The 13,962-nt window shown below is 40.4% G+C and overlaps 1 protein-coding gene across 1 annotated transcript in view; it reads left to right on the forward strand.

Annotated features, from left to right (window-relative positions):
- ADAM12 (ADAM metallopeptidase domain 12) overlaps positions 1-13,962 on the forward strand; it is a 191,148-nt gene that overhangs the window by 101,278 nt on the left and 75,908 nt on the right. The window contains exons 4-5 of the mRNA XM_075717488.1: positions 8,310-8,388; positions 12,028-12,104. Coding sequence (XP_075573603.1) covers positions 8,310-8,388; positions 12,028-12,104 — 156 coding nt within the window. The remainder of the gene's footprint in view (positions 1-8,309; positions 8,389-12,027; positions 12,105-13,962) is intronic.

The raw sequence follows: 13,962 nt of genomic DNA on the forward strand, positions 1-13,962 counted from the left end.
CTCCATCAAAAATCAGTTAGCCAATAGGTGCCGTCATCTCTCCATAGCTGACAACAATTTGTGGCCAGTGTTACTCTGGAGCCTTTACTGAAGGTGTTTGCTTTTCATGACATACTGCCCAGCTGAACCGATAACACAATTTCTATTATTCCACTACACAGGGAAGCTCAAGGAGGTAATATAAAATATTCCTCACAACGAGCTCTCCTAGGACAATTCTGTGTCAGAGATGCTGAAAACTGTCAAATGCTGCTCTGGTATATTGGGGTTGGCCGGTGAAGAACAAAGTCAGAACATCTTTGAGGTTAAATGGGCAGGATGCTGGGAAACCACTTCTGACTTTGGCTTTTGGTGTGTGCGAGATGAGCAGTTTTAGTCAGAGCTCGCAGAAGTAAACAATGCCATTCCCTCTTCTGCCGGAGAAGTTTTGCTATGTCTTCAAGCTCCCTTGTGAAGATGGAGCGAACCTTTGGTATTCCTCTCATTCCCCCACACATGCCATGTGGGTTGCTTCTTCCCTTAAAGACCATTTGAGGTGCAGGGTACCTAACACTGCCCAATTATGACTACCCTGAGGGTTTTGGGCAAGCTTAAGCCATTTTAGGGAGAGAACTTGTTTCTACCCATCTGCTTTGTTGGAAAACATGTTGTTTATCTTCTTCCGGGGAGAACATGCTTTCACCGCAACACTGGTTAGCAGTAGTCTCTTCATTGACATTTTGGAATGAGAATGATAAAATAAATGCTACAGTTTTGGCAAGTAAATGTTTGCCGTAAACATTACAATGAGTGATGGAAGCAGGGTGCGCAGCCGAGAGCCTGGAACAGCATGGGACGCCGCTGATGTACTTAATTTCATTTCCATCTTTTTCTATTGAAGTTTGGGGAGGTGAGGTTTATGGTTTATTTTCCAAGCAGTTGGGAAACAAGAAAGCTCTCAATCACTCAGTTATTGCCAGCTGGGGAGGTGGTTTTCTCGCTTAGTTGTTCAGATTTGCTTGCTTAGACTGTTCTTTGGTTTTCTATATGCTGCAACCTCCTGTAGTGACTAGTTCTGAAGGCAGGAAGCTTGTAGGCTTTAAATGCTGTATTTGTCCTTCTTGTCTCCCTATCCCCAGCACACCAGAGAGCAGCTATCGATGAGAGTACCTGTGTTTCAACACACTGTCTAGGGACAACTCAAGAGCGTGACTCTCACTTTTGACATCGTTAGCATGTGTTTATGGAAATTTGCTCTCTTGGTGCCAGATGCTGTTCCACTCATGCAAGGGGATGGGATTGGGACTTTAACATGAACTCCAGTAGTCACAGGGTTACATGAATTTCTGCATCAAAAGAACTGGGTAGAAGGACAGAGACCTATTTTTCAAATGTAGCGTATGATCAACTCAAATTGTCTATCTACAGACCGTGTGAAATAGGCCAGAGGCTACTACCATAGAGTTAATATTAAAACTTTAGATGCTTGGTTGATTTCCTAGCTATTATAGTTTTATTTTGCTCCCCTCTTTCCCTCAGAATTGTTGTGCTAATTAAGCTCTGCAAATTTCAATCTCTCAGGTTCTTCAATTATGACATTGCAGTCCCTCTATGGCAGCACACTGGAGTGTAGCAGATAGGATATTATGAAGTGGAGACATTCAATGGGAAAATGTCCAAAAGCATTTCAAATCACTTAAGATAATTAAACAAGGGGAAAGAATGTGGCGTCTTTAAAGAATATGTGGTGGTTTTGCGAATAAGACGATGTTAGGTGCCTGTACATGGGAAACTCATTACCCACGCTTCACTCATTCGTTATATTGTAATGAGAAAGAAAAACTGAAAAACACCTCTGAATATCACCTTTGTGAATAACAGGAGGTACCTCCACTGAGACCGCCACCGCAGAAGCAGCAGCCTTAACAAACTTGTTTATTCCTCCGAATATACCTGCAAATAAATACAACAATTGAAGAAATAACAACTAATCCCAGTATAAAGGTCAAAATGACCTGATTTGAGATGCTTAAGAATTAATGGAGTACGCTGGTGTCAGTAGGCAGAGGTTTAGATGACATTTTTTATAACTGCCTATATGCCATCCTGCTTCACTCTCCTCACCTCCCCCGTTTAAAATGCATAGCCGGAGGGCTTTTAATAAGAATTTGTATAACAGAGTGAGGCAGTACTTGGATGGGGGAGAAAACAGGCACTTTGTCATTCGGAAGGAGGAGAAAGAGTAACAAGTATAAGTAAAGGTCAGATGTCTGTCTGAGCTGCAGGCAGCATATCTGAGGAGAAGGGAAGCACCACAGTCAGGTTGGAGTCAGCCTTGCTCTACCAGTGGCTTATTATGATCAGTGCTCCCACAGCGTAGGAGAGCAGCTGACTGGCATCGTTTAAGAAGTCATGGGAATATTGAATGTTCTTCCTAAACCCCCAGTTCTTAAAGTAGTGTAACTATACTGAGATGCTACTCAAAAAAAAAAGGTGAGCAGAAAAGCAAACTTAAGAGCATGAAAAGTTCCTCTCCAAAGCTCAGTAGGTTCACAGCACCTTCTCTGTGTTATTAAAAGCAACCCTGTGAAACCTCCTAACCAAAGAGGTGATGTTGGACCCCAGAACAGAGATGCCCATGGGTGACCATATTTGAAACAAGATTTAAGGTGACGATTAGGGGCTGAATTTCCAGACCTTTCCACAGGATGAAGACTTGCAGAAACAAAAATCAGATCGTACGTCTCAGTGCTGTGAGTCTTGCAGTGTATAGGCAGAATAATGAAGATTCATTCCTAGGCATGTCAGACCTCAGAACCAAATAGTCAACAAAGCTCTAGCTCAGATTTGAGGCTGCTTTACACCTCCGTGAGATTCAAAAGAAAACACAACGCTGCTTTTAGAAATTGCTTATGGTGCTTCTATCTTAAAGGTCTTTTCCAACCTAAACGATTCTATGATTCTATTGCAGGCATGGAATTTTAGCTAAGTGTCCAGTTCCTGCTTCACTTTACCCCATCTCAAAGTCCTAGTTAATGCTTGACGGCAGTGGGCAGATCATGCCACATCCCTGGGAGTGCTGGCTGGGTTTGGGCTGTACACCACAGAGCGTCTGCCCACGAGAAGCAGCCCAGGTCCCTGCTCGCTCGCTAGCACTAACAGACAGTGCTAGCAGAAGCAGGGATTTATTATTGTAAAAACTTGGGCCTCTTCTGTCAGCCCTGAATCCCTGCTGAAGCAAAGGTCAAGTTTTATGCTCCATGTCATGCCAGAGCAAGGCATAGTCCTCAGATGTGTAACAATGAGCCACACACCACCCAGCATGTTGAAGAAACGTGTACCGGACCATCCAGACATCTTATTGTTTGGCTTTAAAGCAGTGCTGCTGAATCTCGGTTGCTGGGTGTCACTTCAGTCTCACAGAGCAGCTTTGAGAGACTTGGAGATCCATTTTGATGGATAACAACGTTGGTGTCTTCCCCCTTCTATCTGTATTGCAGGGGGTTGACCTGGAACAGGGAGGGCAACCAAAGAAGTCTCATGCTAAAAGACAGGTCGAAAAGCAAGCCTGTGTGCTGTTAGAAAGAGATTTGCTCCTTAGGCTTTTGTCTACCGGTTTCTCCTATATCACCAAGGGAAACCCTGGTGTGTGCTCCTGTTGTGATGATGCTTAGATTTCTCCTGAGTAGCACTAACATGAAAAGTGCACATTTCTTGTAATTTTTTATAGCCTGATATTCTATACTTGGCACGTGGATGGTTAAGGGAGAGTTTGATAACAATCTGCACCTATCTGAATGATATATGTACCAAGAAGGAAAAGCAATTGTTTCAGCTAGTGAAAGAAGTGTGACTAGGAAAAACTAGAAAAGGCTGAATATCGGGAAATGCATCATGACAGTTACATCTGTTGGAATGCAAAGTAATCTCCTTTTGAAAGTGGTGGGATCAGCATTGCTTCTGACATTTGAAGCTCGATGAGACAGAACCTAATTTGATCTACAGCGTGCTTGGCTTCCAAGGAGGCTGTCTGTATGATCCACTAGATTTTTTCCATCTCTAGCTTCTGCGACTCTGCCTTTCTGACTCTCCCTGGGTGATGAAATACCATTATAACCTTTTGAAATAATATATTGGTGCCTGGAGAGCAGAGCGTGATTTTCTCATTTGCAAGTGAGAGGCAGTGTGTTAAATTACCATACCTGTCATTAAATGGATTGAGTAAAAAATTTAATGTGTTTAAAACAGGACATTTTCTCCCTCCCCAAACAAACCGCCTAAGACTTCACGTTGCAGGGGGCTGGGAAGGTGAGGGTTAGAAGTTTAAATAACATTCATCATATTCCCTGAGGCTTAGGTTAGTGGAAGCTGCTTGACACCTGAAAATGTTTCAGCAAATCTGACAGGTAAGCTTCCAGCTGATTTACAGAGGATGAGGAAGACTGTGCTGTGTCTGTTACAGATGAGGAGGGGTAAAACTTGTCCTTCTGCACCATCAAAGCTTCTACTTGTTAAATTGGCTCTGGGAAATGTGAAAAAATCCATGGTGCTGACAAACACAGTGACTAAGTACCTAAGTAATTTAACTCAAGAATTGCACTTTTGCATCTTTGGAGAATAAATGAGAAAGTTGTGGTGTTGCTTCAACTGATTTTTATTAATCGTATCCAGCAAGTGATGCCGTTCTAGATAGCATTTGTTTCTGCCTCTTCATGCAGTGCAAAAAATTGATAATCATCTGGTACTGCTGAGCATTGTATCTGACAACATTTGAAACTCCAGACGTGATGATGAATTGCACTGTGATATATTAATGTTATTTTGATCCCTGCTCTTTCAGAATTACATTGATTCAATTAGGTTAAGTAGCTTGGCATCTAAATTAATTTACTTTCCTCTATTAATCTCCTTTACTGTGGGTCAAAACCAGAAATGTAAATCAATCTATTACATTGCATATCTTTTGGGGGGAGGTAATCAAATTACCTAATAGATACATACGTTGAATTCACTGTTTGGTATATTGAACAGTATTGCCATAATCGGAAAGTGAAGTGGGGCACACTCAGTTGTAGAATTTGAGTGCTTGTTGCACTTAGTTTTCATAACCTTTCAAGAAATGCCTTTACATGACTTGCTGTCCCTGGACACTAATCCTGCATGCTTATTCAGCTATGCAGCTTTTAAGATATTAGATGTTTTGAAAGTGGGGATAACAGCTTCTCTCTCTGCCAGAAATTGTTTGAGTCCCTGGTGTCATGTCTGGTAGAGGTCCCCAGCCTCTACAGTGTGGAGGAAACCTTTCCCCTGACCTGTTCTCAAGCTAGCACCAGCACCGTACCTGGCAGGAAAACAGATGTCTCAGCAATCATGTCTTAGTTACTACACTGAAGGAGTGTTAATGCAGACCCCAGAAAAACTTTCTCATTTTCTTAAAAAGGTCCTTCAGTGGTACATGAAATTTCCATGATTTGAAATCCTACTTTGGCTTCTACATTGGGGCATACTTTGTATTTTATTAAGTTAGTCCAATAGCAGGACTCCATCGTCCACGAGCTCTTCCAGTCTTTTGCTACTCACACTGGGAATTCTTATTTTCAGCCAGTATTTTAATCACAGTAGATAGCAAACTTGCATCCTGATGAAACATGCCTGATAGGGAGATCGATGACAGCTACACCAGGAATTTGTTTACCTGCTCTATTTCATCACTTTAGTAAGTAGAACTTACTCTACTTTGAATAGACTCAAATGAAAATGAAGCATTGATGTAAGGGAATGAGATCCAGTGGCTGGAAGCTGAACGTTGACACAGTCAAGCTAGATACAAAGTGCAGTGTTTCTACATTGAGCTTAATTCACTGTTAAAAACTTACCAGGCTTGTGATAGCTTCTTCATCATGGGAGATCTAGACGAGGGCTCTATGCAATAAGAAAATGGATCTGGTTCCATCACAGTCATAGTACTAGAAGATTAATTCAAGTTAAATGACCTATGTAATGCGGCAGGTCAGATTGCTGATCACAGCGCTCCCTTCTGGTATTAAATTCTATGAATCTATGAAATGTTTTCTAAATCTGTGCCTGAGGGTAGAATGAACAGAAGCAGAAAGGTCACCTTTATCATCACTGCTGTCAAACACTTTGGAAATAGCAGAGCACAACCAAGTATATTGCTCAATCACTTTGCCCTTATGCTACATCTGTTACCCTATCCCTTGCCTGTATTTTGTCCCGTTAAATAAAAATCTCCTACATGAAATCCTACTTTGGTTTCTACATTGGGGCATACTTTTTATTTTATTAAGTTAGTCTTATATGAAATCCCATTTCCAAAAAGTGCACAGCAGATCTTTGTTGGCTTCAACAGCAATGGGATCTTACAGTTTGCATTTACAAAGGTAATGAATGCCTGCGAAGTGCAGGAGTTAGTAGTGTTGTTATATAAATAATAATGATAATTAAGAAAGCACCTGCTCTTTGTGATAATGAGATGGTAGGAAACATGGATACAGCACACTTTGTTTCAGGCAGGCCTTCCAGAGGCTGCAGGCACAAGAAGTGAGATGAACGTAGGTGTCAGGTGCCATCTGGGACACCACAGGGTGTTTGAGGTGTCCCTGCGGAGCTGGTTGGTGAAATATATAGAGTATCTAAACCAACACTAGATGCTTGGTTGGGCAACCAGATCCTGCCCTAGGTGTGGTGGTTGGCTGAGATCCAGAGCAGCTCCTGTACAACCCACCAAGCGCTGCAGTGTTTTAACATTCGGTATCTATTAATATGCTAATATTTCCCACAAGCTGAAAAATGTGAAGTGAGAATCTGTGCTTGAATACTCATTGGGTTGGGGCTTTGCTATCTTCATCTTTTTATGTTGCCATCTCCTCCTTCCTTTTTCTTTTCTTTTTTTTTTTTCTTTTTTTTTTTTTTTGGTCTTGTTTCATTCAGCATTTTTTTTTTCTTCTACCTTAAGATAGAGGCTTTTAAAGATGAGTTTTCTCTCTAGTAAGAGTTTGTACAGTTCCTAGCACAACCACATCCTGATCATGGCTGAGCCATTGGATATTAATGTGATGCAAATAAACCAATAATGAAAGTCAAATGTTTGTTCATGTTCTAGTTTTAATGTTTATGTGAAGTGCAAAGAATGTGTACTGAGACTGTGTACCAGTCCACACTAGTATATGTGCAAGAGTGCAACATTAACCAGCTTTAAGTAAAAGAAAGGGCCTGGTTTGTTCAAGTGAACAACCCAAGGGAGAAGGGCTTCATTGTGAAGCCCTATGTCAAAGATTTTCAACAGTCCAAGCTCTCCAGTTTTCTGAAGGTGATGGTGGCATTTATCTTTGGCATCTTCTATATTCTGCTTTTGCATTTCACTAGAATGTTTGTCAAAACTCAAGCATGTTTCTGTTGAGGAACATAGCTTAACACCTATGTTAAGAGTAAATGTGAATATGTATTCTTCCTTCTGGCCTTGTTAAAAATGCTCTTTAGATAAGAAGTTGAAAAACAGATCAATAGCAAGACTTTTTTTTTTTTTAAAAAAAGGCAGATGGTGCTTTCCCTATTCCATGAGTTTCCTACAAAAAGAAAAATTTTCATAGTTGTCATGCATGTGCTCCTCTCTGTAGGTTTCTGGAAAATGGTAATTGCAAGTCAAAATTTTGTATATCGTTGCCAAAGGCAGGAGAGGAAGTGTGGAGAGGAATGAGATCAAAATGTCTCATCACAGGCATGGTCTTTCACCGTCTCCTAATACATCATTTCAAGTCGTTAGATTTCCATCCTTTTCAGATGATCAGAATAAATCCAGTACTCTAACTTCTGTAATGTTCTTGTGGTGTTTTTCCTTGAGTGACAATGGAAGAAGTTTGTTTCATTTCCCAAGAGCTAAACTACTCTTTGGGTGGTCACTTGCTGATGAATACAACAACTCATATAGTAAAACAAGTAACACAGGGAAAACATTTTCCTTTTCCACAAACCACCATTACTTAACAATACTCAAAATGTCTAGATTTCAGATTTAATGTAAAATGTGTTGAAAATGGCATGAAAGATTCAATACTGAGATGTGCTGGCAAGCAGTCCTCATTTGGAAGAGAAAGCAGTCTGGAAACTTGTAGTCTTTTCACAATTAATGAAGGAAGTGTTCAGTACTGCAGCTTCAGTATTTGGAGTCATATTTTGCCTTATTTCACACACAGCCCCGGTAGTCATTGTATCATTAATGCTTGGCTTTGATCACTGTCTCAAACGGAACCACTAAAGGACAAAGTTAAGGTGATGTGGCCCTAATATTACGTCCGCTCTATTTTTTTCAGGGGCCTGTTAGCCAGCAGCTTCACAGAAACACATTATTTGAAAGACGGCACTGATGTGGTTCTCGCACGCAATTACACGGTAAGATTGGTGTTTCGCGCATAGATGATGCTTCATTGTTAAAGCCCAAAGTGCTCTCTGCTGGGATCTGAGCCGTGGGATGAAACAGCTTGATGTGTGATCTTTTTTTATTGTTGCCTTCAGTACCTTTTTGACTGCTGTGATCCTACACATGAATTTTTAGAGAGAGACTTTAAAGGCAAGCTGTGGGGTTTTAACCAGGTGACTTTTAAAATCTGTAAGATTTTTTCAGCTTCTTGGAAAGATACCCATTAGAATTTTATAATAAATGCAGCCATTGTTGATCAGTTATGGAGGAAAGTCCTAGTTCAGTTAGGAAGAAAGCCCTAAATATCTGATTTCCATAGCGCAGAAGCTCAGATTAGAGATTTTGAAGGCTTGGGTATCTTTCCGCATGGGGGAAGCCATGGCTGGCGTTTGGGAGAGGGGGTTGGTTGTTTGGGTTTATTTTTTAAACCAGACCATAAGAATGTTATAGATATACTTTATACACACATATATGTATGTATGTATGTGTATATTATGTGTATGTGTACGTATACATATAAATATGGCTAATATGATCCTTGTTAAAATCAGTAGTTAAAAATTGCTTTATATAAATAAAAAATGCTTTAAGACAGTCAATGTTTTTATTATCTGACAGTATGCACGCCTTAATTAGAAACAACGCAGCAAGCGATTTTAATTACAAAGTTTATCTTTTATCTGCCTAAGTCCAATAAAGTATTTGTTATGTTATATTACTTATTTATTGATGCTGTCAGAAGAGGCATCGTGCTTTGTGTTCCCATCCATAATGGGCTTTGCTGGTATCAGTGAAAGGCATTATTTCTATGCGTGATGTCTTTACTTCTGAAAAAACATCTTCATTATAGCCCCAGACCTCCCAAGTAAAGCAATCATTTTGAAAGCTTTCAGTGTTTTCTTTTTTTCTGGATGCTCATATCTTCTTCAAAATCAGCTTAGTAGAAAATAGTCATTTGTTTTAGAAACAGGAAGGCTGTATAGACTCCTCGAGGAAGTAAAAGGAAACAAATGAAGCACACAACTCTTTGACAGATTAACCTACATTAACATGAATATATGTACAGCTAATGATAGGTAAGCTTTCCCTTACTAAAAAAAAAAAAAATCTGTTTTCGTAATGGCAGTAAGTCATGATTAATACCGCCAGTCCATTTTGCTGCCTAAAATATTTTTTTGAGAGATCAGTGAATTTATTTTTCATTAAATGCTGCAGTATGCTTTTAAAAAGATAAGTCGCCGTGATTTTATTTTTATATCTCTTCTTTACTGAGGACATCAATATAGTCTGTAGTTGAAACCAAATGCAATTTCCCATTGAAAAGTTGCTTAGTCAAATTCTGCTTGGAGGTCAGACCACATCAGGTTTGTGAAGCTGTCGTGTGGGGAGTTTCTTTAGCACATGAGTCAGTGTCCAGGTTATTTTTCTGGTTTGTAGCACTTGAAAAATTTGCAGTTGTCAAAAGCTGGTATTTGTTAAATGGTCTCAAGTAAGGATAGAGTACTGCTTTAAGTATGACAAATCAGCCATGGTAATTATTTGTTTTTAGGGGGTCATCCATTTTATATACTAGTTTACAGGAATAAAAAGATTTGACAGGAGTAAAAAAAAAATCCTACAGTTCAGTGGAGTTACTGAGCTAGAAATCAATTTTCTACCAGTCCAATTGCAGGCCATGGTCTAATAAGTTTACATTTTAGGTATTGAACTTTGGCATCACATCGCATGTGGATCTCAGAGAAGTTGTGAAATGGGCCACAACAAGGAGCTCAAAGTTAATAAAATGACAAGTTGTGTGTAGAGAGGGAAAGAAATCAGGGCATTTGCCATAATTCACTCTTTGATAAAGACAGCAGGACTGCAGCAGCCGCCTGTGTGGGACGAGATATCAGCTTGCCCTTCCCTTTTCACTGAGGACTCTGCTTAACATTGGCGACGCTAAACCCCAAAGGCTGGCTTCTGAGGAGCTCTAAACTGCACCGCTGCCTTATACTTAACTTTAAGTAACAAGAATAAAACTACTTTATTTTTGGTTTTAGACTGTTTCAGGGTCACTGTATGAGAGTCAGTGCTGAAGCAGGGGGGGAGGTGTTTTTTATTCTGTCTTATCAACTGGATGCCTGTAACTGAAAATATTAAAATAAAGTGAAATAGTACCCTCATGCTGAAAACTTTGACGTCCATAGCAATTGTGACTGAAGCAATCATCCCCCAAAAATTCCGTCTATGACTTCCTCCCTTTTATTGTGGTTTTATCCTTCCTAATGTGTTACTGACTCTTTATGAGTACTGATGGTAAAAATACCCAAGAGTAAAACACTAGTACCCTGTTTCTGAATTCCTTTCACTGAGAAAAGCTACTGGGATTTCTATTTAAAAAGTCAGATGTTGCTGTTCTGTGTTCAGTTGCTCATGTTGGAAATACAAATGCTCTAAACAAATATTTTTCATGGTATAACCTTATTTGCAGAGAATTCATAGCTGAATTATTCCATCTTGCCCAGCATTTTCATGGCTATTGCTTCCTTTAACAAAATCAAGGTGGTCTTTAGAAGTCTGCTATGTGCAGCTTTGTAAGTGAAAACCATGCCCCAAAACTGAAAAGGTTAATTAATGCAGCTAGATGGATGTGAATGAACCGAGTAATAAAAAGGCACAGTGAGATGACAGGTTGAAGCATGAGTGATAACTTTCCTTTGCACTAATAAGATAGGAACCTTTTACAACAGCGTTTTCAGTTTCCAGGTGGCATTCAAAGGAGCCATGAGAAAAGAAACGCTGGACGTGACACAATCATTGCTTTCCAGCCAGTCACATAATTGGGAATGTAATATAACCTTTAGTCAACAATAAAATTAACCTTGATTCCAGCCAGATATGTGTATGGGCTGAGAAAGTATCTCTGTTGTGGGTGCCTTTTGCAAGCAGTGAATTATTAAGGAAATACAATAACCTAGCTGCAAAATGAAATTGGATTGTTGCCTCTCAAAATAGAAGACCCTCTTATTCTTGGTTGTTCTTAATAACATGCAGCCACTTGGTTGGGTAATTCAATAAAAGGTTTCCTTTCCAACCTGTTTCCCTTCCCCTTCATTTGCTCCGTGATTTTTCTCAAGCTATGGGGCTGGGTTTGGCTTTTTTTATACTTCCCTTTATACGTAGCTACCTCCTATAGACATACATAGATGTATATGACCTTAAATAAAAATTTGTGTGTCTATAGAAAGTAGTAAAATGTGTCAGCTGGTTTGTTCATCTGATTAATTTTATAAAATATTCCATATGGTGGCTTTAAATACAATAACGCAGAAAAAGGTTGTCAGTCATGCAATTTAAATACTGTTGACCATGTTTAAAAAAACCCCAAACCACAAAACAACAATAACAACAACAAAAAACCCCGCCATCCCAACCTCTGAGGTTTGAAAACACCCAAGGTTTCCATGTAGGAACCCTTTGGACTGTTAAGTACAGTGAATATTTAGTGGGGCAGGAAAGGTGCTGTCAATGTGCTTGTGAAAGAAATTGAAAACAGCTTTGAAAACCATGAGAAAACAAGAGGGCAAAGAGCTTTTATGATTACTGAAACGTTTTCTCTTTTTTGCACTCAGGGTCACTGCTATTACCACGGCAATGTACGAGGGTACCCCGACTCCTCGGTCAGTCTCAGTACCTGCTCTGGACTCAGGTGAGCCGATATTTCAGTAATACTTGAGCTCCTTAAGAAACCAGCCCAGTACTCACTGAGTTTTTGGTTTGCCTTTTAATGAATGTATCAACATCAATTTTTCAAATGTTGGTACAATCTCTGCAAAAACGTTTTCCCTCTAGTTGCTCTGAAGAGGAAAAAAAGAAAGAGATAATGCAATTTTCCATGACGTCCCTTCTCTCTTGCTGCCCATCCTTCTCTATAGCCTTTTGCAGCAGTGTGGTGCTTGGCACATTTTTGGGCTGGCATTGCCCAGTGGCCCTCCAGTCCTCCTTGTCCTCAAAGCTGTTTCACCAGTGAGGGCAGGACTGGTTTGCAGCTGTGAACTCATGCACTGTCCAGCAGCCTCATCATTAGCAGAGATTGCTTCATAAATACGGCTGTGGAGCTCAATAAATTGCATTCATGGCAGGTATGATGCTTAGCGTTAGGATTTTAGCTACTTCTTAACAGAAGAGTAGCAGATTCACATTGCCGAAAACCAGACCTCTTCTGAGTTTGAGAAAGGAACAGCCTGACAACATTTTAAATACACAATGGACACAGTTCAGGAAATAATTATCTTCCTTACTTGGACAATCAGAGACTGGTATTTACTCACAGAGCTGTTCCAAATCACAGTAATTAACTGTAAATTGGCTCTAATGTTCTCCCTGGAAAACCCAGTTTTCCTGTCAGATTTCCAGCTGTCTCAACCTTTTCTGGGTTTGTTTAATTTATCTACAAACAGCATGAGTAGCTGGAGTCTTATTCCCTTGATTTTGCGTTTTGTGCACTAGTGGTATTATCGAGGCTTTTCTAACGGAGCTCTGGGACAGACAGCAGCAGAGCGAGCAGTTTGTTACCAGGACCCCTCTCCCTGTCGGAGGCACCCATTTGCTGTAGTGGATGGGATCCCCGTGGCTCATTCCCACACGGAGAGGGGTTTTATGGGTGCTTCTGTATGTATCTGGCATCTACCACGAGTTTACTCTAATTAACCAGCCATTCTTGCAGTCTGTAAAAATAGAATGCAGTGCTCTCGGTATTTTAGGTAAAGGGATTGCGTTGCTTCAAGGTCCACAGGGAAAGTTTGCACTGTGTGGAACAGGGTCTGCACTGATGTCTTGTTCCAGAGCTACTTAAGAAATTAAGAACTCTCAAGAGAAATTACTCTTCTCCACATTAAAAGCATTTTCTTTTTTACAATTTTTGAGCTCGCAGAGTCATTTCCCAGTTTTAGGTAGTCAGGTATGTCAAGGCAACATATGCTGGCAGTGACATTTTTCTCTCATCTGGCACTGTTGCAGATAAATCCCCAGAGTACAAGCTGACAGTATTAGGCTCCTTCCCCATAGGAAAAGTGTAGCAGCATCTTTTTCAGTACAAGTGTTCATAAGTTTCCCTGCCAATGCATGTTTTGCTCTAGCAGGAGGACAACTGAGGACATATCGCAGCATCCGTGCCCATTTAGCTGCCGCATTCACTGCTGGGGTTGGTTAAGAGAGTGTCCATAACAGTGATAAAAGTTTGTGATAAGGGTGCTTGTTGACTTACTCCACAAAACTCATTTCACATCCTGATAGCCAACAGTCCTAACTTCCAGTCATTGCCTGTGCTTGATCTGAGCCAGCGATGCCTGTTTGAAAGGTTTCATAATGCACTGTCAGCTCCCTGAACCATCCAAGCCTTCTCACTAAAACCGGTTAGGAATAACAGGCCAGATGGTGTGAAATCCCACGTAGCTGCACTGAGGTCCTGAGAGCACTAGCATCTTCCAGAATCAGGCCCATAGGTCACCATATACCTCTACCACCAAAACGTTATTGTGGCAATGCATCCCTTGAGAATTTGGGTG

This window comes from Pelecanus crispus, chromosome 10 (genome assembly GCF_030463565.1).
Source record: "Pelecanus crispus isolate bPelCri1 chromosome 10, bPelCri1.pri, whole genome shotgun sequence".
Classification (NCBI taxonomy): domain Eukaryota; kingdom Metazoa; phylum Chordata; class Aves; order Pelecaniformes; family Pelecanidae; genus Pelecanus; species Pelecanus crispus.